The following is a 26,355-nucleotide window of genomic DNA, read 5'->3' as shown; positions in this document are numbered from 1 at the left end:
TGCTAAAGGACTCTCTTTGTAGAACAAAACTAGGGGCTTCTTTGATCTCCTGAAATTCAGATAAAGAAGGTATGAAGTTTAGAACTGAGTAGTCAGTAATGACCACGAGATTCCGGAATATGTTAATACGTAGCAATAGTAGACCACGGAAGGATAATAGCACATCGTAGTAATCCTACATAACCCTACATCTCATATACTCATGTTCTGTGATATCGGCCTACCTACAGCAGTCTTACCTCAAAGTTGTGGTTGGTAATATGTTAGCTGAAATGACCGTTGGATCAGAAGAGATGCCTTCTCTTTCTCCTTTCTTAAAGGGTCGCTAACTCCTAACTATTGCCACATATTTGATTATTTCTCCTTACCGAAGAACCAGTTCTTGTGGTGATATTGTTCATGATAAAAGACGTATCGTTGGCTCATTCACCAAATTCGATAGGCATTTAACTAGTTAACATCGATATGCACACAATGGCTTGTATATGCTGCAGCTCCCAAGCCTAAATTTCCAATCCAACTTCCCACATAAAGAATTTCTCGTATTGCTAATGACTTTTTCTACATCTACTATCATTGAACATTTTCCTCGGATAGGTAGCACATAATGAAGACTATAAGTGGCAGCTTCATTCATACGATATAAACTTCCTCTTTTGGAAGACACGGAGTCATGTCCTTGCTCTATTTGGAAGGCCGACTTTAGGCTAAACTCGTGACGGATGCTACCTATGATCTCGAGGCGTTTAAAGGTACACATATCCACCTCACCACCCCTGAGGCATCTTAGAAGTTTCCTCGAATAAATGAGTGTTGTTACTGGTACTTCATGCAGTGGATCTGCCTTGTCATCGGTGTTAGCCCTGTCACAGCATCAGGATTGCATGGTGAGGGGTACCATTCCATTCCCTCAATACTTAATTCCCGGCTCTTTGAACTAGACAGCTCATCTGTTAAGACAAATCGCCTCTTCTTCCATCAGGAAAAGTAGATTAATACCACTAACAACTTGTTTTACCAAAATGCTCTACACCGAAGATGACAAGCTCATCTTCCGTTTCGACGACCATATCCTCTGGGTGCAGCCATGGGGAGAGAATGCCTTCCGCGTACGTGCAACGAGACAGGCGTCAATTCCAATGGAAGATTGGGCCCTCTCCTCCAAGCCACCCAGCCCAAACCTAAGCATTGAGATATCTACTGACCAAGAAGCGACTATTACAAACGGCAAGATCAAAGCAACTGTGTCACGCAGAGGCAAGATTATCGTCTACGATTCGAAGGGAAACAAACTCCTCGAGGAGTATGCCCGCCACCGCCTGGATCCAATGGACCCCAAGTGCAGCGCGCTGACTATCGAAGCTCGCGAGATGCGTCCAATCCTAGGCGGCGACTACCACCTCACGATGCGATTCGAGTCTCTCGATCGCAAAGAGAAGATCTTCGGTATGGGACAGTATCAGCAGCCCTACCTGAACCTGAAAGGTACGGACCTGGAACTGGCGCACCGCAACTCCCAGGCCAGTGTTCCCTTTGCGGTTTCGTCGCTCGGCTACGGCTTCCCCTGGAATAACCCCGGCATTGGACGGGCGGTTCTGGGAACAAATATCATGAGCTTTGAGGCGTATTCGACCAAGGCATTGGACTACTGGGTTGTATCGGGTGACACCCCCGCGGAAATTGAAGAAGCCTACGCCAAAGTGACGGGTTATGTTCCCATGATGCCAGAATATGGCCTTGGTTTCTGGCAGTGCAAGCTCCGCTACACGAACCAGGAGCAGCTGCTCGAAATTGCGCGCGAGTACCGGCGGCGCGAGGTTCCTCTGGATTTGATTGTCATTGACTTCTTTCATTGGAAGCACCAAGGAGAATGGAGCTTTGATCCGGAGTTCTGGCCAGATCCGGGTGAGCTGTCATTCTCTTTTTTACATCGATAGCACGACCCGCTAACAATGTCCGATTCCAGAGGCCATGGTCAAGGAGCTTAAAGAGCTCAAAGTTGAGCTCATGGTTTCCATCTGGCCCACCGTTGAAAATGCATCCGAGAACTTCCCAGAGATGCTCGAACAAGGGCTTCTCATCCGTCACGACCGCGGCATGCGCGTAGCGATGCAATGCGATGGCGACATCACACACTTCGACGCAACGAACCCGGCAGCCCGAAAGTTCATCTGGAGTCAAGCCAAGCAAAACTACTACAACATAGGTATCAAAACATTCTGGCTCGACGAAGCCGAGCCTGAGTACTCGATCTACGACTTCGATATCTACCGCTACCACGCCGGCAGCAACCTGCAGGTCGGAAACACCTACCCGAAAGAGTACGCCCGGGGTTTCTACGAAGGCATGACCGCAGAGGGTCAAACGAACATCGTCAATCTCCTGCGGTGTGCATGGGCGGGCAGTCAGAAGTACGGAGCGCTCGTGTGGAGCGGCGACATCGCGTCGTCGTGGAGCTCCTTCCGCAACCAACTCGCAGCGGGCCTGAACATGGGGCTAGCCGGGATCCCATGGTGGACGACCGATATTGGCGGTTTCCACGGCGGCAACCCCAAGGATCCTGCGTTCCGCGAGCTGTTCACGAGATGGTTCCAGTGGGGAGCGTTCTGTCCGGTGATGCGGCTACATGGTGACCGTGAGCCGAAGCCGGAGGGACGGCCGACGGCTAGCGGGGCGGATAATGAGATCTGGTCATATGGGGATGAGGTTTATGAAATCTGTAAACGGTATATTGGGATTCGCGAGCAGCTTCGCGAGTACACGCGCGGGTTGATGCGGGAGGCTCATGAGAAGGGGACTCCTGTGATGAGGACTTTGTTTTACGAGTTCCCGTCGGATGAACCAGCTTGGGAGGTCGAGACTCAGTATATGTTTGGGTCGAAGTACTTGGTTGTGCCTGTGTTTGAGCCCGGTCAGCGCAAGGTCAAGGTCTATCTGCCGGCTGGGGCATCGTGGAAGCTCTGGGACGGAAAAGATACTGTGTATGAGGGCGGTCGCGATGTTGAGATCGAATGTCCGATTCAGAGTATGCCTGTCTTCTGTCGGCAGTAAAGGGGAAGACTTACCATGTCTCCTTCTAGATATCAACATTTGCTAGTCCACCGTTGCTAAGCATTGTCCCAGTAAACTATAATCCCATCACAAAGTAAAACTCCTCAACCGTATTAGGAAGGACCACGTCAATAATCCCAATAACCCCTGAGGTTGTCGGTTGTGCATCTACGGAGTACAAGCGTGACGATAGATAGTACGGGCTCCATAAACAACTCCACTTGAACTCAAAATCCCAGAAACAATTACGCAACCGTTAGAAACCCTCAAAGAAAAAAAACACCCAATACAGAAAGAGCATCCCAATGAAGCAAGAGACTTCAAACAACCCTGTCAACTAGAATCCTGCGGATTCCTGCCACGCGAGCTGGCGCCCCTAAGAGAGCGCCGGAAGCCCCTACGACCGCCACCGGAGCGAATTACCCAGAAAGGAAAATGAAGGGACTTGCACGGTTAGCAGCACTGGAAAATGGAGGCTTTGGCTTCGGGAAAAGTCCCGAGGAACGGTCACCTCACACCTTGTCCGCGGATATGCTCAGGGGACGGCAGCCATCGTGCGTACCGACAGACAGGTACCTTTCTGCGCTAGAGCTATTTTAGGACTGGCGTGGGATTACACCGAGATTCTCCGTGGGCCAATCAGAGAGCTCTGTATTATCAGTACAGACGTAATACCAAATAAAGTAACATCCAAAGTCTATGGATGCTGATAATCTATCGGTGTCCGAATCTCGATCTCAGCTCTTGCGCATATGGATGGATCCCACAATTGATCCCGGCATGACTGCTCTATAAGGCGATGTGGCTGTCGATCACAGGATCGGGAGCTTGGAATGCAACGGCAGAAGAATGAATCCATGGATTCGAGCTGCAACGTGTGTATGGCAAACCATGGATGAATATATGTATTTGGCACGGTGCTCCCTTCTCCCATGGTAACTAATGCTATGTATATTAATATCCACTGATAAACGGATACGATCTGATCTGGCCTTGGCGCCGTTTTTCATTTTGGCCATCGTGCGCAGGTGCCGGGCGGTGGTCAGGGCAGTGTTAGCGGCAGTCCTTGAACTTTCTTTGCCCTATGCTTTGGATCAAGGAATTAGAGTTTCCTGGGGTGTTTTGCCCTTGAGATTCAGGTTTCCTGCCGTGTGAGTTCCACGGTCACATTCGGATCCACAGGCAAAAGGTAAGTAAACAAACAGTATGGACGGTATGCAAGCCAAAAGATGCACAATACATACTGGGAGCCTGCAGATCTTCACAATGCCAATGTTGAAATACAAGGTACTGTATAAGATAGAATTCCTAATTAGCTTATGATTTACCGAGCTACTGTGTCCTATCACATCGGAAGTCAATCTACTCGATCTGATTCGACGAATGGTAGATAATATCCGATCAATTATTTTCGAGATGGTGTGTGGAAGCGATAGCTGCCATCATCTCGCCATCCTAATGTGGAGCTGATGATTTGATAGAATAGACGATGATAATCCTATAGTGGACTCGAAACAGATCAAATGAAACAGACCCAAATACCACGATGAAACGGCATAAACATGGTTACCATACCCCAACCCAACCACCAAATTAAATCAAAAACCAAATCTCAACGGCCAAAGCCCAACCTGCACCAAACAGCCTCACGGGGGAAGCGGAAAGTGAGACCCGACAAAAGAGAGAAAGAAAAAAAAAAAACAAAACAAAACAAAACAGAGGGCTTGCATGAACATCTCCACGATCCATGCAACACCAAGAGCCCCGCCGTTCATCCCGTCAGAAGGTGACAAATCCGTCCTAATGCATCACGACCCCTCCGCTGATTGGCTCTCGTCCCAACGCTCATCCCGTCCTGGGCGATCCGAGCGAAACACCACCGTAGCGCATCGGTTTCATTCACAGAGAAATGGGGCGGATAGGCGGGATAATCAAGGTCTCTATTCCGTACCCTGGCCTGGTTGGGTGGCGTTGATCCTAGTTCCTATACGGAATATGTACATACTGAATATAGTTCTTTCCCCGCTCATCCTTCTCTCTTTGTCTCTCTCTTTCTCTTTCTGTCTCTCTCTCTCTCTCGCTCTGCGTTTTAGGTTAATGCGTTGTATTAGGCAGCTTAGGCAGCCCCACATATCCTCCATTCCTCTAGTGGATCCGTCAATGTCAATCTTACTCTAGATCGAGACGGTGCCAGACCGTTTGATTTTCCATTTTCTCCTGCAGGCGCGGACGAACCTCTCGAATAGACTTCTTTTGTTTCCTGGAGGTGTGTGTCATGTCCGGGTCTGATTCTTGCCTGCCACTGTGCAGGGTATTCATGGGTTATGCATTATGTACATGTATGCATTACGTGATGGTCTGGATGCAGGCCATACATGAGCCAGCATCAGCATCAGCATCAGCATTAGGTATTATCCTATTTCCTATTTCCCAAAACGAAATGGCCATCCCTAGCTGGAATCTAGTATACATGTGCATAAACATCAATCATCACGTCATCTGCAACAATACATAGACACTATACAAGTTCCAATCTACAATCTCCCACGTTCCATCTCTGTATCCCAAACCTTGCCTTGTCAGACAGACGGGTGGGTCCTTACTTCCGTGCGTAGGCCCTAACCAGAACCAGGGCCGCCTCATGCTCTCACATCCCTTGCGTCCGTCCTCGTGAGCACAGCGTGTGCCCGGTGGCGCATTCCTCATGGGGACCCGTGCAAAGGGGAGAGCGAAACGGTTGGAGGCTGCATGACTGCATTCCCTGATGCCTGCAATCTGCAATATTAGACGAGAGGCTGGCTGGAACCGGGGAGGTGTGGGAGTACAGAGGCATTCGTATATGTGCGACTTGCGGTGGTCTGTGTATAGGAGGGTCGGAATGCAGATTTGGGTAGGGAGTGAAATGCTTAGATATTATTATTATTAGTTATTCAATTAGATCCTTACTATAAACAGGGTATTATGCGATCCCAAATGCAGAAATAGAGAGCCCAGACTGCGTGCCTAATCAAACAGCAAAATAGGCAAAATAATCATTCAACGTAGAACCGAGCACGAAGGCCCAAAAGAACAGACTTTGAAAATGACATGGTAATACACATTAAGATATACAAAAGAAAATCATAATACCTCCCTATAAGAGAGCATAGACACAAAGAAAATGGAGGAGCTTTCGGCAAATGTACAGGAAGGGTTCCATCGATGGACCCGAGCGCCAAGGGGAATCAGGAGTATAGAGCGAGGGAAAACAGAGTTGAGAAATGAGACTCGTAACAATCATGATGTGAGGTATATTTCAATTGAGCAAATTGTCCAACCCCATTCGAGTGTCACGAGTAGGCTCAGACCTGGAGATCCAAGACTTGGGCAAGTCTATAGGCTGGTGCCATGAGGCTAGGGTGGGCTGGTGGCCAATCCAGCGCTGCGTGGAGGCGATCTCTGACAGAGACTCGAGCGAGCGAGCCGGGTAACTGGGCGAGTCCTCGACAACGTGGACACTGGGCCTCCGCATCTCGTACTGCGAGCGCAGGTCGACGGGCAAGGGCAGGAGTTGCGGAGAGGGGAAAGTGCGGGGCGAAGAAGAACAGACGGAATTGTGGTCTGAGACCATAGAAGGCGGCTCGCAAGAGGTGGAGTGTGAAGCCTCTGAGAAAGCAGGCGAGGTGAGGGGAGTCTCGATTGGTCGGTTGATGGAGGGGAGTGTGTAGATGGGGGAGAGATGGCGGGTGGAAGAAGCCATGGATTCTCGGCGCGAGTGGGAGTATTGTTCAGAGATAGCGGATTCGATGGACTCTGTCCATGAGGGGCGAGAGGAAGAAGAGAAGCGAGAGCGCGATGGGCTCATCGCCGAGGCGCGGGTGTAGGGTGCCTCGATGCGGCCTGAATAAGTGCGGGAAGTGGTGGGAGTGGACAGGCCGCGCTTCTTGCGGTTCATGCTGCCATTCCACCAGTTCTTGACTGCGTTGTCGCTGCGATTGCCGAGGCGGCGGGCTATCTCAGCCCAGCGCTTTCCCATTTCATTGACCATGCGCTCGATCATCAGGCCCTCGTCGGGGGAGATGGGGTCTCTGTTTAGCGAGGGCTTGAGATTTTGGTGAAAACGTTCGCGACATTGCTTGGGCGAACGGTAGTGCATGTGTTGAGAGATGCGAACCCAGTTGTTGGGGCCTTGTTCGCAGACTAGTTGGGTGAGGAGTTGGTCTTCCTCTGGGACCCAAGGACCACGACGGTGTGAAGCAGGCATTATGAGAGTAGTAGGGTGGTAGATGTAATGGTGGTGGTAGATGATGGTAGATGGTGGTAGTTGGTGATGGTGATGATATGATGATAGAAGAAAGAGAGTTGAAGTATAAGTAGACGAAGAGGTTATTATAGTAGTCAAGTCTTAAGTACCAGGGGGACGGGTCCAAAAGAAAAAAATACAGGTCCCGCTATGGAAGATCACGATCCAAGATCTCGGAGCTGACAGTTCGGAATAATACAGGCAAGGTAAAACATGTAGAAAATAAAATCAAATAAATACCACACTATTGTAATCTATAGATCGTGGGGAGTGGAAAAATACTCCGTTAGGATCTTCAGTACCACCCGGGAATTCGGGCTGAGGAAAGACGCGTAAAGCAGAAAAAGATCGGAGTGATCGACCCTGAGCCCCGTTGCTGGAATTCCAAATCATCAAGGCGCTAACTGTTTTGATTTTCTAGCTCCTTGGATTTGCAAGTTATAGAAGCAGCCTTCGATTCTGGTATACAACATAGTCGTTTGACAATTGGACAACTAAGACAATATCCTACGAATTAATTATAGATCTAACATAAAATAATATAACTAAAACAATAAAACAATAAAGCAGAAAGGGGGCATACCACGCCAAAAACAGCCAGGGGCAGATCTAGCTTCCGAGTGACAAGCGGTTAGACGTCCCAGATTCCACTCAGCCAGCCATGCACAACACTTCCTCGATTCATATCCGATCCATGTTCCATCGGTCAAGGCCGAGATCTCATTGGCTCGACCAGGGTTCCTTCTCGACCTCGCGATGATCCACGGTGGAGCAGTGGACCGGTGGACCGAGTTTGACAAATTTCTAAAGGAATTCTTTTATTGTTTTATTGTTTTATCCTTTTATCCCTTTTTTGGATTCAATAGTATGGGGAAATCGGGGCCTCCGTGTGATAAAAGCTCTAGCCCGAACAACCCCGAGGTATGAGGTATTCGTGAAGACGTCGATCAGCTTGTACAATATCTACGGATTCCATGGCACATTGTGATATGCCTTGCAGGCTGTCTTCCATACGGCTTGGACCCCATCACAAACGTGACGGTTTTGCTTTTCTGTTCTATATCCCGGTCGAGGCTCGCTTAATCCTGGATCTTTTTATATTATCAAAATCCATTTCCAAGAAAAGAACACTAAATTAAACGAAAAGCATGGGCCACCTGCCACCTGTCACTGACAGTTGACCGTGGATCCCTCCATGACGCCTGGAGGGGGGCGGAAACTGAATTAAAGCCGATGTCGTTTTTATTCAGACAGCTGCAAAGACACGGGACGTGACGTTATCCATTCTAATCTGCGCATGTGGATATCTTGAATTGTTCCCAGACCGTAACGGCGCAAGTATAGGTCAATCTATTTTTCCCGTCCCCTTCAGCCCACCGACTATTTCTAGTCCAAACACTGGTGTACCAAGAAAAAAACAATGGATGGATGCATCAGAACGCCAGATCGGATCGAAAGAGAGGATCGACGAGTGCGAAGTTTCCAGACTGCCCCGTTAGGCATGTCGCAGCAGAGGAGATCTCCACCGGTGGAAACCGTTGAAAGGCAAGCCACACCTTTTTTTTTTGCTTTTTTGTCACCAGACGGTATGGCTCTGAACCCTTGGGTGAGCACAGCCACTGTGGGAGGGTAAAAATACAGCAATACGTACCGAATGCGTATATATTGTAATTTCCATCCTCCAGGGGCATACCTTACCTGCATAGATCCATATGGAAGAACTGGGAAGTTGATTGGTCCCCCAGGTATTTGTCATGGTGAGTGTGGGACTTCCTATTTGGTAACCGATAGACGCCTCCTCAAATCTTTAATCTATTCGATCACTTCATCTATTCCACCTGTCTAGATTAACCATTAATTAATGATTGGAACCTCTGAACGGGACTATCTATAGATTCAAAACTGAGAGTGTGGAGAAAAGATATTAATTGGTTTCCCCTGGGCTTCCAAGGTTGTATCCCTGTATATTCCATGGAACACGGTTGTAGAGAAGTCAAAAATACAAAAAGGGAAAGTTCTTGTGTAGCCATGTGGACAATTCCTCGTGTGGACGGCCAGATCGGATTTCCGTACTCCTGGGAAAAGCCGTTTCTGAAAGGATGAACCCGTCGTCCTGGAATGCAACATCGACTAGGGTGTACCCGAGATTGGACCTGTCAGATTTTGAATTTTAATTAATTTTGATTTGTTGTTTTCCCGACTTAGTTTACTCAAGATAGACTATTGTTCCCCCCCCCTGTCGCTTCGCCAATCAGAGACACGGCAAGTATTTGAGATAAATCCCTGTCGGCCTGCAGGGATCATCGCTGATCACGTCGCCCCGTGCACTCGAGCTTAGATCGGCTGTTTGAGTACGGGGATTGGAGGAGTGTGTCAGTAGACGAAGAGAGAGTAAGTAACTAGATACTTGATCGAGCATGAGCACAACTAGAACACCAACACTCCCAGGAAACACCCGGAACCCATCTATCCAAGCTCAACGGAGTACCCGTCACTAAGAAGTCTAAATGTGGAGCGAACGGTCTCGCAGCTGTTTCCTGACTGTCGGGCCTTCCGCATGGCTTTGCAGGGGTCCAAGCACGGCGTTCCTGTGGCCCCCTTTTTCGCCGTTTGGGTCACGTGGGGACAATATATTGTCCCCGATTCGGATGTTATTAAAACGATCGCCTCGCTTACGCTGACGTGCAAGTCTATAGAGAAAATCATCGTGCAAAGCTGACGGAGTACGGAGTACTCCGTGTGGGGTGCCGAGTACATCATGGATCATTCTACATTCTCTAGCTATAGCCAGTGTTCACCGATCGCCACCCTCGTCCTTTCCATTCCCTTTTGGGTAATGGGATGTAACTTTTGTGATATGTTCATTGATACAACACGAGGTGGATCATCAGAGTACAGACACAGTCTAAGATGGAGGCGTAAGGAACCAACCCGTGATCTCCGTGACAGTCCAAGTGACGCAACTTGCATGGGCTACAGGAAATCGATCGAGGAGATTGAAGTTAAATCTGAGTCTGAGTTGGAATCCCTCGAATTTGAATTTGCTCGGCCATGACACACCGGCAGCTTAGACGGTGATTGGTGGGCCATCTTCTCGGGCTTTAGATATCGGGGACCACTCGCATGGTGCCCGATCTGTGGGAAACCGTTTGGGCCTACGCTGTCACACTCTTACTCTTACTCTGTACTCTGTACAATCTTTTGCTTAGCAGATTTCGAAAATCGCAGAGCGACTACCTCTGGTATACTGCTGTAGTAACACAGATGTTGTACAACATATAGTTGTCTGTATAGATCCACCGCTGAACGAACCGATGTACTCCGTACGTTGTCAAACGATCTACGAAACAGGTACTACATGGAGATATCACAAACCGCAAGTCTGAAGTTGACAACCTTGGAAAAGCTTGTGGTTACGTCGGATGCGCCCCGCTTGAAGTGTCGAGATCCGCGAACCATTTGAGAAGATCTATTTGTGAAATTAGATTAACATGTGCAAATATGTATTGACAACATGGACAACCTACAACCTAGAAAACCAGTACTTCTCCGTATACAAAGTCCGACTGTAAACACCAACCCTATCTATCCGGGCCAAACTCAATCGTTCCCGCAAAGCTAAGGTCCAAAGACAAAGAACCCAGTCATTCGGAATTCTATTTCATTGTTACCCTTAGACGATCAAAGCCCCAAGAAACCTTTCAAATCCTGCGGTTTAGACCTGGGGGCCAAATTGTCATCGTGGTAGCAGTTTTCCAATAAGCCCGGAAGCCCACGGCCCACGGCAAATGCCATAGCAGAAATTCCCGTCTCCCCACCGGACCCTCCGCAGCCCGAACATTTTCCGGGGGGGCGTGTTGCAACAAGCGAAATGAAGCGCAATCTATACAGAATCCTGAGCCAATGATCCTGGCGACCCCTTTTTCTTCTTTGAGCCTCGTTTCAGGGGAATGGTGAGACGGGCTTGCAGGGATGGTGGAGGGCGCGTGACGCAACGGCCACCCCGTTGTTGGGGGGCTTGACCTTGGCTTCCAGATTTATCGTTAGTCTCGGGATTAAGAGATCTTGGAATTGGGTCTGGGTCTGGGTCTCGGTCTCGCTCTCGCTGATCGTCATTGCTAATGATGCAATCTTGTCAGAGTAACTAGTTAGTTAACTAGCATTGCTTAGACATGTGATCGGCTTAATAGGGTTATGTATAGGAGCAGCAACTACGCGACATTCGAGTATAGCATTTGTTCTAATCTAATTCAAGTAACACCTGCTTGCGAAACACATTCCCAATTAGGCCCGTCGGACTACTTATGGACCCTCTAGGCCTTAAAACACATCATTCCTCCTCCGTCAAAGTTCTAGAATCCATACTTCTAACTCCGCCATTTGTTTGAACTCCCGTACCGCATACAAAATAACATCTTGACAATAACATCTTATATCCAAACAAGCCCAAAAACAAAACAAGCCACCTTCTTCGGCTCCAGGTGCCGATTCTGTGCGGCTAATCGACCGATCCAACGCCACAAATCTGTGTGGCTTGTTCCCCACCCGCGCCACGCCACTCACAACGCTCCATAGCCGACAATTACGGACAACCGGGTGATCCTGCTAGGGCTGGTAGATATGACACGGCACATGGGACAGGTGAGTTCCCGGTTTGCATGGTTTTGTCTCTCTCGTGGGCGTTGTGAAGCGAACGGGCTTACTTGGCTGGGACGGGAATCGACAACGAGAGGGCGATGTGATGTAAGGGATAAGGGATATGGGAAGGGTAGGGGGTTATTGTTTGTATTTTGATGTAGGGATATGAGGGCGAGGGGGATCCTGGGTGGGTACGGAGTAGTGGTAGGATATCTGCCGATTGTTTTATTAAAATTTCAACGTGGCATTTCTTTATTCAAACGGGCGGATTTAGGTTCGTCGTTGATCTTCCTGTCATATACATCGTATCCATTTTGTCTATTCTAAGTACTTGTCGGTGTGTCATTCCTCTATCTCTGACAACCTGTACCTGTATGTTGTATATACAAACCAAACCCACTCACTCACTCTATATATATACACACCAAAATCCCTACCGGTCAATCTCAAAATCCTCGACGCGCGTGGACACCGCCATGTGGGAATCAACCTGGCAACCTGCAGACAAAAGACGGATAAGCGCATGTCTTACTTTACTCCCTAGTCCGAGGGCGTGGACATGTAATATAATGCCAGAATGCCATGCCGCGTCGACCGGGGTATGTGCATGATGTGTACTCTGTAGGAATAGATAGATGTCGATATAGACCATGGCTTAACGCCCTTTCTACTTACTCCACTAGTTTCAGGGGTGTATGTACTGTGCAATGCGTAATGTGCAACAGAGCCGAAGACGTGGCGTGTTTTTGCCTGTATGCAAATGCGGATGTCCTGATTCAGCCTCCGTCACGCTAGTAGATTGGCTTTTGAGTTCTGGTTTTTGGTTTGGGGCTGATGGGCGTCGATCTGGACCCAGACCTGGACTGGGCGTGGGTTAAATAGGATGCTGATATCCGAATTGGTACGCCATCCCCTCGCGAGACGGGAGGGAGGGCGTTCTCAAGACATGGAGCTTGGATCGTAGAGAGACGAGATAGGGAGGTGTGATGCTGTGATAGGCTCATGCGGGGAGAACATTTGTTGTGCTCCGTCCAAAGCCAATGCCAACATCAAGGTATTGATTGGCCTGCTGTCTCGGCGCATGAATGAATGTCTTGGATTGTGACTCAGGGCTGGAACGGGCGTCGACTCTATTGGTCGCCGGGGGCGACGTACCAATCGTAAACAGGGATTTTCAGGGCTGAAGGCTTCGTGGCTTGATCCTGCATACCGCAATAGGGAGACAGCGGGTATCAGCTTATTCCTAGATGAGTGGATATGATGTGATTATGCTGCTAAGTATAGGGGTCGAGCTTACCATATAATGTGCCCGTACAATGTGATTCGTTGCTGAGATGCGTTTGTAAATCATTAACAGAGGAAATGGTAGGCCGATTGCACTGGATCAAGGTTGTGGTAGACCTATTATGCTGTTCAGTTTATCCAAAAGACCGAAATCACAAAGACTACAGGTCGTCATAACCAGGAACCCAGAGAATAAATATCAATGGCATAAACGCCTGCCCAAGAAACCATCCGACAGACCCTCTTTCGTAAATGTTCCCAATGTACGTATACATCATAAAAAGCCACATGCAAAAAGTAAATTCATTACATAAATGATCCAGCTCAAACCCAGGGCGGAAGGTAGGAGCGAGGTAGATGCAAAATAGAATGCGAATGAACAGAAGAAAAGGAAAAAGGAAAAATCGCTCAAGGGGTATATTCGCAGTGCACATCATAACCAGACATCACCTTCTTCACCGTTCACCCACTGCGCCCAGACGGCCTCATAAGCATTCTCCAGATCGCGTACCCAGCGCGCCGTATCGAAGAGCTTATTCTTGTAGCGGTCCCGGAACAGTATCTGTCGTATATCTGCCAGCCGGCCGCGGGCATAGCCCTCATGACCAGAGTACTGCAGATCCAGACATAGGCGGATGGCCTTATTTTCGTAATCTTCATCCGACGAGGCGATGAGATCTTCACGGGCGCGCTGACCAGCCTCAGAGTTGGGGAGCGCGCTACTGAGAATACTGCTCGCCATGCGGGAGCACATTTTGTACTTGTAGCGCGGGAGAGTAAGTAGCGGGGTGCCGCTCCAGAGAACGTCGGTAGCGGTGGTGTGGGCGTTGCATTCCGGCGTGTCGAGAAACAAGTCTAAGATTTTCGCTCGCGCGATATGTGTGTTCTTTGGCGCTACGTCCGTGAAGATGATCCGCGATGCCGTCTCTTCGCCGGCCCAGGCTTTAGCGATGTCTCGCAGGTTTTGTTCGCCCGTGTCTGGGAAGCGGAGGAGCCAGAGAACAGCGTTGGGGATTCGCGCTAATATGCGCAGCCATGTTCGGAACGTCGTGGGTTCAACCTGCAAGGGGGTTAGTTATGTGGTTTGGGATGAGCCTCGCAAATAGACTGACCTTGTACAACTGGTTGAAATTACCCAAGATGATAGTGTCATCACTCAACTTGGGGAATAATTCTTTGCGCATTCTCCAACGCCGGGCTTGTTCTTCTTCCCAGGATACGTGCTTTTCGCCAGCATCTGGGGCACTCTGTCGGTGATCACAGCAGAAAAAGGTATCACGGGTATAAACAATCTTCTCGCCGTAAACCCAGTCTTCAAGTTCCTCGCCATTGTCTTCTTCCAGGAGACGATCCTCGATCCGTGTGGTGCGCCGTCCGGGGCTCAATGTCTCTGGCGGAATAGAAAGCTGATCCGCAAGGATGTAGTCGCACCACTCAGCACCGAGGGTGCCTGCGAAGCCCATGAATGACATGTGAATAGGCGCCGGGCGTGCAGCAAAGACCTCATTGCGAGCTCCTCGCGTGTAGCCGTTCAGGTTAACCAAGATGTGAATTCCATCCGCAACAATCTGCTGGACTAGTCGATCGACTGGCCATCCACTCGCGTCGTAAAAAACGGGGGCCTCTTTCTCAATCTGCTGGCGATGTACCGATTTGTCACTGGGGGTCGTGGCGTAACAGTACGCCTTGACACGGGAGGAATCATGCAGCCCAAACACAGACTGCATCAGATGTGCGAGAGGATGGTTGTTGAAGTCGGATGACACATAACCAACTCGAAGGTACGGACTAGGCGGAGACGGTGGAGGGAAGACGGTGGATGGCAGCCAGGGGAGTCTAAGAGTCGATGTTGAAATCCGCAGTCCATTGCGCTGGGAGATCTGACGGATTTGCTTCGCCGAGAGGGGACAAGTGAAGGTATGGAAAGGCAGAACGGTAGGTGCATTCGGGGCAGAAAGACCTCCTGGGAGTTGAGGTCGACGATACTTGGAAAGCGGGTAATCTTTGCCGAAAACATAGCGATCCTGATACCACTGCCAAGTGAGAGACCGGATAGCTCGCTCGACGAGTCGTACGAGTCGAGATCCCTCCCATTTCTGTCCGGCCCAGGACTGGAAAAGCTTTACCAGAGAGATACGATGGCTGGAAGCAAAGCGAGTAGATTCCAAAGCGGGAGCCAGTTGCAGGCACAATTGCTCTGCCGTACTCGCAGTCAACATGCCACGGCCCCAATATTCGCCTTCCTTGAGCTGTCGGTCGACAATATCCACTACCCGCTTGATCCATCCAGAGCCCGTATCGATGTTGAGCGAATCCCGAAGCATTCCTTTGTCATCAACATGCCATCGATCTCGGAAGCCACGAGCGTTGACGATGCCCCCACGGCCTACCCAATTACAGACAGAGTTCAAGGCATTTGCTAATCCGCACACCGCCTCGGCAAACTCGGGGTTGACCTTGACAGCTCGCTTGTAGTATACAATGGCGTCGTTAACTTTACCGCTATCCTTGACAGCATTGGCAAGGTTAGCCAAGGCGATATCGAAGTTGCCATCGCACTGAACCGCTTGCTCGTACATCTTGATGGCGGCGTGAAGCTGCCCGATGTCTTTGAGTAGGCTGCCGAGGTTGGTATACAAATGGGCATGTCGCGAGTCAAGATGCAAGCCATAGTTGTAGTATGCCAAGGCTAGGGATATTCCACTCCCAGGGATGACTCCAGGGATCTCGAGGTGATGCTGAGTCTCACCTTTCGAACGCACCAAACCTCTCGCCGGTGGGTTATTTTGAATGCCCGCCAGCAAAATTCCAACATTATTTGCAGTGGACGGGCTAGGTTGTAGGGAGAGGGAAAGATAATAGAGGGCCAAAATATCCCGGACACCAGGGGAAGACCTGGTTCGTCCTGAGGATCCAACGTTGGACATGCCATCCTGGTAAATTTTCGCCAATGAAAGGAGAGAATTGCTCGTGGTGGAAGTTGCTGCATTGCGAGCAATACCTTCGGCGACGTATTGGAGCCCCGGCGGCATGCCGCCTGCTGGGAAAACAAGTTTGGCTGTTTTCAATGCTGTATCAGGATAGAGCAGAATGCTCTCCTGGGACTCCTTCTCGGATTGAGAATACCCATTACTCGGAGGGCTAGAAAAGGCGGCAAAAATTTGTTTAATGATGCTTTGGATACCATGTCGTCTTCGGCCAGCGGCGATGAGAACGGCATCCTCAAATGCAGCTGCAGCTCCCGCGTTATCACCAAGAGCATAAAGCATATTACCTTTGGCATGGACCAAAGCTAGCATTCGCCCGTTCTCCGCACCTGAGATTGCATAACCACTGCTCGCAAAACCAAGGGGTTTAGCATCCGGTGAGCCAGGTTCCATTCCCTGCATTCGTCCCATCTCATCATCATACTCGAAAGATGCTTTGTCATACATGCACACATCAGACACGTTGCTCTCAGCGTCACTCTCGGGTTCGCTAGCATGTTCATCTGTCTTGAAGCAATCGCCGTCTTTGGGATGACGAAGGGAAGTCTGCACAAAATCAATGATGTTGACAGCTTCTCTGCCTCTGTGGCTATTACAGAGTAGACCTATCAGATGTTCAACGGCTTCAAAGAAGCTCGGCCGTAGTTGCACGGCGCGCAACCAATGTTGCGAAGCCTCCTCTCGGCGATCGAGTGCCAACATGGTGGCAGCAAGGTTGGAGATGGCTTCCACGTGTGTCGAGTCACGAGCGATGATCCTGGAATACCACCGCACGGCTTTGTGATAATCACCCAAGCCATAGGCTAAACAACCCCCGAGAAGCATTCCGTCGATCCATTCCCAACGACTTTCCGCACACAAGTCAGACAGCATTGACAATGCAGATGCAGCATTGGACATAGGCGAGCCCTCATTAAAAAGAGAGCCACGAGTCCTGGTGAAAGTCGGCACTCCTGAAGGACAGCCCGTGTCACGCAATCCGAGCATATGGGTATCCGACCCTCTGCTGTGAGCGAAATTATTCAAGGATGGGCGGCGAGTCTGGACGCGAGAAGTAGATGTAGGATCGTTCGACCTATGGCTGCCTGCGACATTAAATTTCTGGCGTTGCAAGTCATATTGACTAGCTGGGTAACTGTTATGACGTGTGAGGTCGGGCGGAGGGGCTTGTGAAAAGTCGAGACCTGGTTGTCGTGGGGGTTTAGGGTAGATGCTCGGCTTCAAGAATCGGGGGTAACCGTCCACGGCAGCCTTACTATTGCTGTTGCGGCGGGCGTGGTGGATGGTTGCGAGGAGGTCAACATAGACACCGTGAGCCTCCGATAGGACTTTCTCCTTGAAATCCGCGTTCGCTACTACGGCAGGGACTGGGGGTTGGAATCCATGTAGTGGGCGACTTGACCAATTTGTGGGCTCATTGTTCAGTGGCTGCGAAAGGCCCGATAGGGGACGGTTGGCTCGGGCATGGAAAGGTAATTGGTCAGAGTGACGTGGTGGAAAAAGAGGTTTCATTAAAGAGTCCTGCGTAGGCAAATCAGACACAGAATGTCCCCATGCAAGCCCCGAATCCGTGTGGCTGCCCAGCGGAGCTTGAGCTTGGTTGAAGGCTGGCTGGTTGAGCTCGTAAAAAGACTGGCTCATCTGCTTTGTAAAGGGCGTCGGGGATTCAAAACGCGCATCACGAAAAGCTGCCGGGCGATATGGGATGTATACTCCATCAGGCCAATACGGACCGAATGGTCCAGTACCTGCCGAAGCAGTTGGTCCTAGGCACGATTGCAGGGTTGCTGGGAGAACGGTGGGCACATATTGCCCATTCTGCAAGAGGTATCGCTGAGATGGCTGCAGAGGCAAAGTCTGGTTCAACATGGAGTCAACGCCCGGAGGATAATGGACAGGACGAACCCAGCTCGTCCCATGCACATCTTGAACGACTTCTCCTTGGATTGTATTACCTGCGGAGTCATTTTTGAAGACCGGGGGGAAATTCATTTGCTTGGTGGCTGACTGGTCCAGCATGAGCTGCCAATTTTCGGACTGCATCCCTTGTTGAGGCGGAATGAACTGGCTCTGCTCCATCGGCGAAACCAAGATATGCTTGCATGCTGGTGGCTGAATGGTATCGTTAGGGGTCCCATCATATCCCACAGCCAGAGTTCCGTTGGGGGTTTTTCTCCTCAGGGTATGTTCGGCCACGTTGGTGCTGGAGCTATAGCCGGAGCCATCGCGGGAATCCACGCGTTGAACTGGATGAGGTAGTTGTATGCGCGATCGTGGCATTGTGTTGAAGAGAGGTTTGGAGAAGTCATTGCGTACGGGGAGTTGGGAGTCGTTCGCATCGTACATGTGGTGGTTGAGGGTGTTTGTATGATAATGTAATCGGTGGTGCGGTTGAACCGGGGGAAACGGTGCGACGGTCGGATACATCTTTGCTCTCTCCTCGATCCACTGGGATCAGAATACCTGGCCGACCAGCGACAAGGATACCAAAGACTCAACACGTCAATGGAGTCAACATTCAACAATCATCCTTGTAACGTTTCCGACACCCCATTCTGTGAAGCCAGTCAAGCCAGTTCTAAGCAATTCAGCCGGTTGCGGCTTTTCAGTTTGCGCAAACCAAGGATTCAGGGTATCGTCATCGACTGAAAAGTGTGGATGGGGAAGTATGTATGATAAGAGGGAGCAGAAAAAAAAATCAGAAATCCAAAATCCAAGAGGAGATCAGAGATGCAAGGGAGACAGAATGTCCAGCTCACGATGCTGGTGTCCGATACAGCCAATAAGAGGAGATCTTGGCAAGTGCGAGGGGTAGATCAATAATGGAGACCAAGAGAATCAGTGGGGATAGCAGGAAGGAAGAGGATATGGAGTACTCTGTGCAGGGAAGGGAGAGAGAGAAGAGAAGAAGAGGAGAAAAGTAACGAGAAGATCAAGAAAGTCAAGCAAAGTCAGAAAGAACAAGGTTGAAGGTGAGAGCGAGGGGAGTGGACACGGTGGATTCGGGTGGGGGGAAGATAAATTTTATATAAAATAAAGAAACACAATGTGTAGGATGTTGAATGGGGTATGTTCTATGTCTGATATTGCTCTATGCTGCTCTTATATCTCTTCTATCTCTTCTATCTCTGGATATATCCCCTCTGCTATACAATATACCCCATCTCCCTCCCTTCAATCCCTCCAAAACATACAAATCCAAATATCAAATGTCAAATATCCACTTGATCCAACGGCTCTCCATAAATCCAATCCTTGTGGATCATTTGGTTCCATCACGGCGACTAGTGATGGATCGGTGACGCCCCCGCCGGTGATCGAGTCGAGCCCGTTCTCGGTTTCTGTGGGCTCTGGGACTTTAGCTGAACCTAAGGAAATTGAATCCAAACTGTCTCTCGTTCTCCTTCTCGGACTGGACTGAGTATGCCGTATTTGTTGACATCCTTTTCTTTTTCTTTCTTCTTCTCTCTTTTGCCCTAATTTTTCCCTAATTCTTCCCTTTTTTCCCATCCTCTTCTGACAGGCCCCGTTTGTTGGCTCCTCCGATCCTTGCCTATCCGGTATTATTCTGGGGTTCCAACTTGCAAGCATTTCCACCTCGATCCCTGCCGTCATTTCTTAGCCTCCTGTTTTAATTGCGGAGCGAAGCGAAGCAATTAAATCATATGTTTTTTGTATATCACATAATATACCTTTCTCTCCTATACCTACATACCTATAAAAAAAGATATAGAAAATATCCCAACCCTTCATCCGTTTCCCATAAAGTTAACGTGTCATAGGCAGAGATCGGCAAACTGCCCCCACCGTGTGTCGCATCCTTCCTTGGCCTGCACAACGTTCCTGTACAGCGGCATGCGGGTCGGGTGATACAGACACTGTTGACTGGCTCAATCTTTCAGTATGTCAATAGAGAAAAATAAAATAAAAGAAAGAATCTCAATATCCACTTGATATTCTACTTGATATTCCGACTCCATTCGACCCAAATATATCCCGCGAATAAACGAAACACAACTCGCACATCAAAATGGATCAGCCCCCGTTGTGGATGAGCATGCACCTCGCCTTATCAGGGCTGAGGTTATGGGTGGATTGTTAGACATTAATTCGGTGACATTCCTCATTTTATTATATTGACCAATCTCACAGCCATTCGTGAGCAATTATTGACAATATTCTCTTTTTCTATTTATCCACTACGGAGGAGAATTTAGGACAACTGTTCTTGTCCACGTATGCCGGGCAACAAAATCGCTGCACGGAGAACTCCGTACTAAGTTCTGATGTGAATTTCCATTGGTGCGTCACGCTCGGATACTTGTTGGCTCGAGCTCTGCGTGGTGTAGCGGCCGTTGGATGTTCCAGACTGCAGGCAGGGCTATTTGCAGCCTTGGTGTGACGTCTACTTCTGTACCATGTACGGAGTAGCTAGGTATGTCAATTGTAAATTCGTGGTGCAGCACAGACATCGCCCTTGTCGCGTGGGGCTCGTTTCATTCGGAATATATATATCGGTCAGGAGCAATGGAAATAAATACTAGGGTTCTAACCTAGCATTCCGTACAGCCTATGTTGTAAGCAGCCAAGTAGCCATATCATATCAATATTAGAATTACGCCCAACTGTCAATAACATCACGTTGCATATGTACGCATGCTGACAGCCTGCAGGTTCTGTGTTAGATATGGTAAAGTACTCCGTACTTTGGTCCGACCCCACGGATCCTTGCGCAGAATAAATAATTGATACGAGATGCAAAATAAAATGATAATCAGAAACGTTCATTGGAGCTAGCGAGACTACGGCCTACGAGAAATAAGGATAATCATCTGCAAGAGATGTAGACCCGAAATATGGACCACTGTACCCACGAAGACAAGCTCCAAGGATACCGCGATGAGTAATGGGACTGGTTTTCTCTTCCCCACTTAAAATAAGCCTATACCACGTTTTGATATGATCAATCCCCGTAGGGAAAGAACAGTAAGGGCCAGAGTGTTGTGGGGGTTCCATCCAAAGGATGGACTGTCGGCTGCGCCGGGCATAGCCTTCCATTATTCTCATCGCCATAGGAGAAGGCGGGAGGATCACGAGAGGGATTGGGAGAAAGGAGGATAATACAACCGGAAAGGAACGAGGAAAAAGAACGAGCAGCGAGCTGGTCAATTTGTTCCAATTGGGCACTCGCGAATTAGGAAAAGGTATCATAGGTCATGACTCATGAATATTTTGTTGGTTTTGAGTAACCATTCGTATTCTGCAACTAGCCATCTCATCATTAAGAGAAGCACGCCATAGAAATCAGATAGGCCTCCTCTTTTTTGAGCATTCAAGAGAGAATAATTTATTCCTCGGGAACTAATTAGACTGTTAGTAGCTGATCGAACCGCTCATAAATGGGCAAAACTCACTGTCAATCTCGCCGGACTTGACGTCGTCGGAGACATCCTTGGGGCTGCGGCCATCGACCTGGCAGCCGACGGAGAAAGCAGTACCGAGGATCTCAAGGACACCACCGCGGAGCTCCTTGGCCATCGAGCGAGTGCGCATGATGCGGGCAATCTCGATGATCTCATCCATGGGGATGGACTTGGAGTGCTTGATGTTCTTCTCCTTCTTGCGGTCACGGGGAGGCTCCTTGAGGGCCTTGATGACGAGGGAAGAAGCGGAGGGAACAACCGAGACGGCGGCCTGACGGTTCTGGATGGTCAAGCGGACGGTGACACGGAGACCCTTCCAGTCGCCAGTGTTCTTGGCGATGTCTTCACCAATCTTCTTGGGAGACAGACCGAGGGGACCGATCTTGGGGGCCAGAGCGGACTGGGCACCGACCTCACCACCAGTCACACGCAGGTGGCTAAAGACAAAAGAATGATTAGTTTCCTGTTTGCTGAATACAGCCAGAGGACCTGTGGGGAAAAATTCACTTACATGATCTTCACCTCATTGGGATCGAACTTTGGAGCTGATCACGAGGGAATGTTAGTCGCCATCTTGCAATAGGCCAAGTAGATGATACTTACGCATGGCGAGTGCGAAAGGTAGTCGATCTTCCTTGGTTGTCGAAGAGGGTGGTTACAGAGGAGAGGAAGAAAAGGAGCAAAAAAATCAAACTTGAAGGAGACTCGTTGCTAGCGCGGCCCACACTTGCTCATCTAAGCGAATATTCAAATTTGGAGTTAGGGCACGCAAGCTTAAGCACGTGACACAATAAAACCCTTATCAAGCTTCTTGCCTCTTTGGGTATGTAGCCATCTTACCGCCCCATACCTGTCTGTCCCACATAACGAGATATTTCTCTTTTTAGGTATCTTTTATATGGTATACCCATACAAAAGGTACAAATATATATAGTAGAGATTTTGTCACTTCTGGGAATACTTACAAAAAGATATAGTAGGGGATAGATATATAGTCTAAAGGAGGTCTATTTTATTTACTATTAACATATTAGGAAGAAATATTGAGTATTCTCTAAGCGGTAGAACGTTGATGTTTTTACATATATCTCTTTCATAAATATGGTCTTTACTTCTCTATATAAGATATCTGAAATTTCTTTTATCAGCCAATTAATTCAACTATAAAATTTTTATTGATTTATACTCTTATTTCCCCTTTAACTAACCAAAGGCTTAAGAACATAATATGGGATATATGTACCTTTTGTACGGGTATACCATATAAAAGATACCTAAAAGAGAGATCTCTCGTTTTGTGAGAATCTCTCGTTATGTGGGACAGACCCACCCTAACTCAGGGTGGGATGGTAAGACGGCTATTTATTTTATTCTCGGCGGTTCAGGGCTTTTAGCTATAAATATTGCAGGAAATTAGAAGAAATCCTCCTGTAATGGTATAGTCCATTCAATCTTCTACTATATCGCGTCAAAAGATTTAAATCACCGCTAAAGATACACAAGACCCGAGGGTCGATGACAGACCGCCCTTGCTCTCATGGCCATGTCTCATAACACCTAGCTGGTTCCAGATACAGCAAGTCTAGAATAAAATTAGCATGGAAGGATCCATCAGAATTGCAGGAAAACTCACTTCATCAGGTGGTCCATGAATGTCTGGAGCGATACGTCATCAGTGAAGATGGTCTGCGATGAGACACCGCCACCGTAGCCACCTGTGGTATGGGTGGTCGACGGGTTCAACTTGGACAGCAAGAAACGCGCCTGGGAACCACCGGCATCGCAGACGATGAAACGCGGCAGGGGGAAACGGTCGGAAATAAGATCCTATAATACACAGTCAGTAAATAGGTTAAAGATCAACAAGAAAGGTGGGAACGAACCCTAGCATCCTCTTTAGGCTGCTCAAGAAGCAACTTGAGATTCTCGTATCCCTCTTGTTCATGGTATCCGGCTTTCCTCCATTCGGCAATCGTCTCGCCGTTGAAGATCAGGATGTGGAAGAAGGTATCAAGGAGGAGAATGTGGGCGGGCTGGATAGAAGCGGAGTCCAGCAGCACTGGCTGAGCACCCTCTTGCTCCAGAGAGTACGAATCAAGAGTGGGCTGGATCATGACAAGAGAGTCACCAGTATCCTCGTGGTTCAAAACGTGGCGGTAGAAAGCAGTCTCATCGGGCGAGTTGTTGAAAACCTGCAAGAACTGACTTCGGCGGAGATGGAACATGAACTGAGGGTACAAGGTGAAGTTCTTTTCCAATCGGAATGATGTCGGGTCATCTTTCCGGTAGTCAGCGAATCGGGAGCAGAGTCTGATCAGCATACGATCAACCCAGCGCAGGACGTCTGGACCGTCATCAACCTCCGCCTTGAACACTGCAATACGGGCCATGAGGACAGCGGCAGCCTCTTGGTCGAAGGATTGTGCCAGGGTTGGGTCACCTGCAGGTCCGCTCAAGGGGCGGGCAGTGGTGGTCACTCGCAGGTGATAATGCCCAGAGGAATGCTGGTAGTATGTCAAAAACTGAATCATACCCCGTTGAGGACCAGGCTGAACAGCAGCTGGGCCGCCCTGGTTGGCAATCTCAAAGTAAATACCGTAGCTAGAGGATGGGTCCATTCCACACATCTTCCATGCACAGGTGTTACCGATACCGCATTCTGTCTCGCCAACAGAGCTTGACTTCTTGTTCAGCGAGATGGCATGCCCAATCAGACCAGTAACCTTAAGTTCCTTGGTCGTGAGCACCTCGAGGGATGCATTGAAGCCCATCAAGAGGTTATCGGCGGCGTCCTTGTCGAACACGCGCACGAACGATTGCTTGAACTGTGAGGATGTGAAGCTATCGGTGAGAAGCATGTAACCGCCAGTAAAGTTGGAGAGGTTCTTCATTTCCAGCAAACCGACTTGATCAAGACAGCCGGCGAAAATATCGACAATATGGCCATTGTTGGCAGCGCGCTTAGCGAGGGCATCATAGAACTAGGAGCAAATTAGCAAAATCCAATACACTCACGCGTTGAGAACCGACCTTAACAGCCTTCTTGTAGTATTTGATATTGTCCCGTTCAATATCGTGGTGCGAACGAATAGGCTCCTTCAGTTCAGGCGAAACAACGTGGCCAGGGCCCTCAGTTGCTGCACCACTGGTAAAGGTCATGATGCGGCCTCCGGCGTTCTGGAAGGAACTCTCAAGCAGACCGACGGCAACGCTCAGGGCAACACCGGTGCAGCGCAGGGGACGCTTGTCATTGGCCACTGGCCAGGGATCGCGCTGCAATTGTTCGAGGACATTGGTGATCTGGAACTCAGCCTGTTGAACGGGCATGAGGAAGCGCGCAGCCGGGCCAAGAGGAGGACGAGCTGGCTGTTGTTGGGGAACACCGGGGCGCACGCCACCGGATAGGCCCAGCATCTCCTGAACCTGCTTGGCGTTGTATTCCTTGTTGCCTCTGAACACGTATGACTTGGCGCATTCGATGTAGCCGAGCTCGTGAACTTGGGCCTATATATCAAGGTCAACAACATGTCACCTGCGTTGCGAAGATCATCATTGCCTACCATTGTACCGAACGTAATCAGACCAACCAGCGCATTGGGCGGCAGAAGAGACAAGCTCATGATGAGGGAATCCTTCACAGCCTGCAGACTATCATCCTCCTGGCAGGTATCGACGACAAAGACGAAAATGGGGGGAGCGGGGGCTGGCCGTGCCAATTGGTACTCGATTGTCGTGCTCTGGGGGTGGAGCTCTGGGGGTATCGTGTTCTCTGTAATATCCTTGTAATGCGGAGGGAGAGGGTTGCGCGAGAGACAGAAGGGGCAGATCCAGACTCGTGCGCGGACATCGACAGTGCTGTCCAAGCGTCAGTCCATCTACTCATTGAGGTATATCAGATCGACATGTCACGTACGCATATGGGTTGAGCACAGCTCGGCAGGGCTGCTTGCAAGTAACGGGCTCATATTGTAGCAAGGGAGCGTCGGGCTTTTCCTTCAACGGTGTGTACACGGCGGCGATGGGAACGACCAAGCGGGACGCTTCCTATATCAAGCATCAGCGGATGATGCGGTGAAGGTCAGAGAGGGCCACTATCACGAACCATACGAGTGCTCGGGAAAGTGTTCCAACTGAGCCTGAGGCCATCGCGGTCCTCCACATCGCTCCATTGATCCTTGAGCGCTTCGTAATCCATCTTGTAGGTAGATGTTCCGGGACTCGGTCCTGTGTTGACAAAGGGAGGGGGTATATGCGGATACCGAGAAGTCGCGAGGAGAGGGAACCTTGAAATTTAGGGTCTACTCCAAGAAATTAAAGCAAGTGAGCCACCCGGAGCATAATCCAGTCCCAAAAGAAATCAGAGTCCCGTTTAATACCTAGGGATTGAATGAACGAGATGGAGGAGTATGTTGTGTGGAGGTCCAATCCGTGAGTAAGGCCAGGTTGCAGCACAGTTGGTCTCTGCCGCCTCCCGGATCAAAACATCCTTAAAACTCGGCTCGTGCGCAGTTTCTGCTGCTCTTTTCTTTTTCTTCTTCAATTTCACGCCAGCCTACAATGTGTGTAAACATGTTAATATCGACAACTTCCGTCATTCCATGGCAAAGTTGTCCACTCGTTGAGCGGAGAACGACTTGACCCGTTGCTGGGCACCTGGATTTGAGAGGTCATTCTGATCCTTTCCGATTCT

The 26,355-nt window shown here is 49.3% G+C and overlaps 5 protein-coding genes across 5 annotated transcripts; 1 reads left to right on the top strand and 4 right to left on the bottom strand.

The window, feature by feature from the left end:
- Nucleotides 1-1,022: 1,022 nt before the first annotated feature.
- Nucleotides 1,023-3,051, top strand: LCP9604111_4323 (putative glycosyl hydrolase; the record flags this gene model as incomplete). The annotated part of the gene is made up of 2 exons (XM_039072010.1): nucleotides 1,023-1,905; nucleotides 1,967-3,051. 2 exons carry the CDS (start codon nucleotides 1,023-1,025, stop codon nucleotides 3,049-3,051), a joined length of 1,968 nt encoding a protein of 655 aa, XP_038929885.1.
- Nucleotides 3,052-6,346: 3,295 nt separating this feature from the next.
- Nucleotides 6,347-7,294, bottom strand: flbD (putative MYB family conidiophore development protein FlbD; the record flags this gene model as incomplete). The annotated part of the gene is made up of 1 exon (XM_039072009.1): nucleotides 6,347-7,294. One exon carries the CDS (start codon nucleotides 7,292-7,294, stop codon nucleotides 6,347-6,349), a length of 948 nt encoding a protein of 315 aa, XP_038929884.1.
- A 6,394-nt stretch (nucleotides 7,295-13,688) lies between these two features.
- LCP9604111_4321 (uncharacterized protein) lies at nucleotides 13,689-18,588 on the bottom strand (the record flags this gene model as incomplete). Its single annotated transcript, XM_039072008.1, has 2 exons — nucleotides 13,689-14,315; nucleotides 14,368-18,588. 2 exons carry the CDS (start codon nucleotides 18,586-18,588, stop codon nucleotides 13,689-13,691), a joined length of 4,848 nt encoding a protein of 1,615 aa, XP_038929883.1.
- A 3,001-nt stretch (nucleotides 18,589-21,589) lies between these two features.
- LCP9604111_4320 (60S ribosomal protein uL11) lies at nucleotides 21,590-22,272 on the bottom strand (the record flags this gene model as incomplete). Its single annotated transcript, XM_039072007.1, has 4 exons — nucleotides 21,590-21,603; nucleotides 21,657-22,102; nucleotides 22,177-22,210; nucleotides 22,269-22,272. The coding sequence occupies 4 exons, from the start codon at nucleotides 22,270-22,272 to the stop codon at nucleotides 21,590-21,592; spliced, it is 498 nt and encodes a 165-aa protein (XP_038929882.1).
- Nucleotides 22,273-23,222: 950 nt separating this feature from the next.
- On the bottom strand, nucleotides 23,223-25,860 carry sec23 (GTPase-activating protein SEC23; the record flags this gene model as incomplete). Its single annotated transcript, XM_039072005.1, has 7 exons — nucleotides 23,223-23,247; nucleotides 23,299-23,492; nucleotides 23,549-24,646; nucleotides 24,696-25,169; nucleotides 25,226-25,520; nucleotides 25,579-25,709; nucleotides 25,768-25,860. The coding sequence occupies 7 exons, from the start codon at nucleotides 25,858-25,860 to the stop codon at nucleotides 23,223-23,225; spliced, it is 2,310 nt and encodes a 769-aa protein (XP_038929881.1).
- Between the last annotated feature and the right edge of the window lie 495 nt (nucleotides 25,861-26,355).

The sequence above is a fragment of the Penicillium roqueforti genome (assembly GCF_015533775.1).
Source record: "Penicillium roqueforti strain LCP96 04111 chromosome Unknown scaffold_08, whole genome shotgun sequence".
Lineage (NCBI taxonomy): Eukaryota > Fungi > Ascomycota > Eurotiomycetes > Eurotiales > Aspergillaceae > Penicillium > Penicillium roqueforti.
The sequence above is the reverse complement of the archived record's forward strand: the minus strand, read 5'-3'. Positions and strand labels throughout refer to the sequence as shown.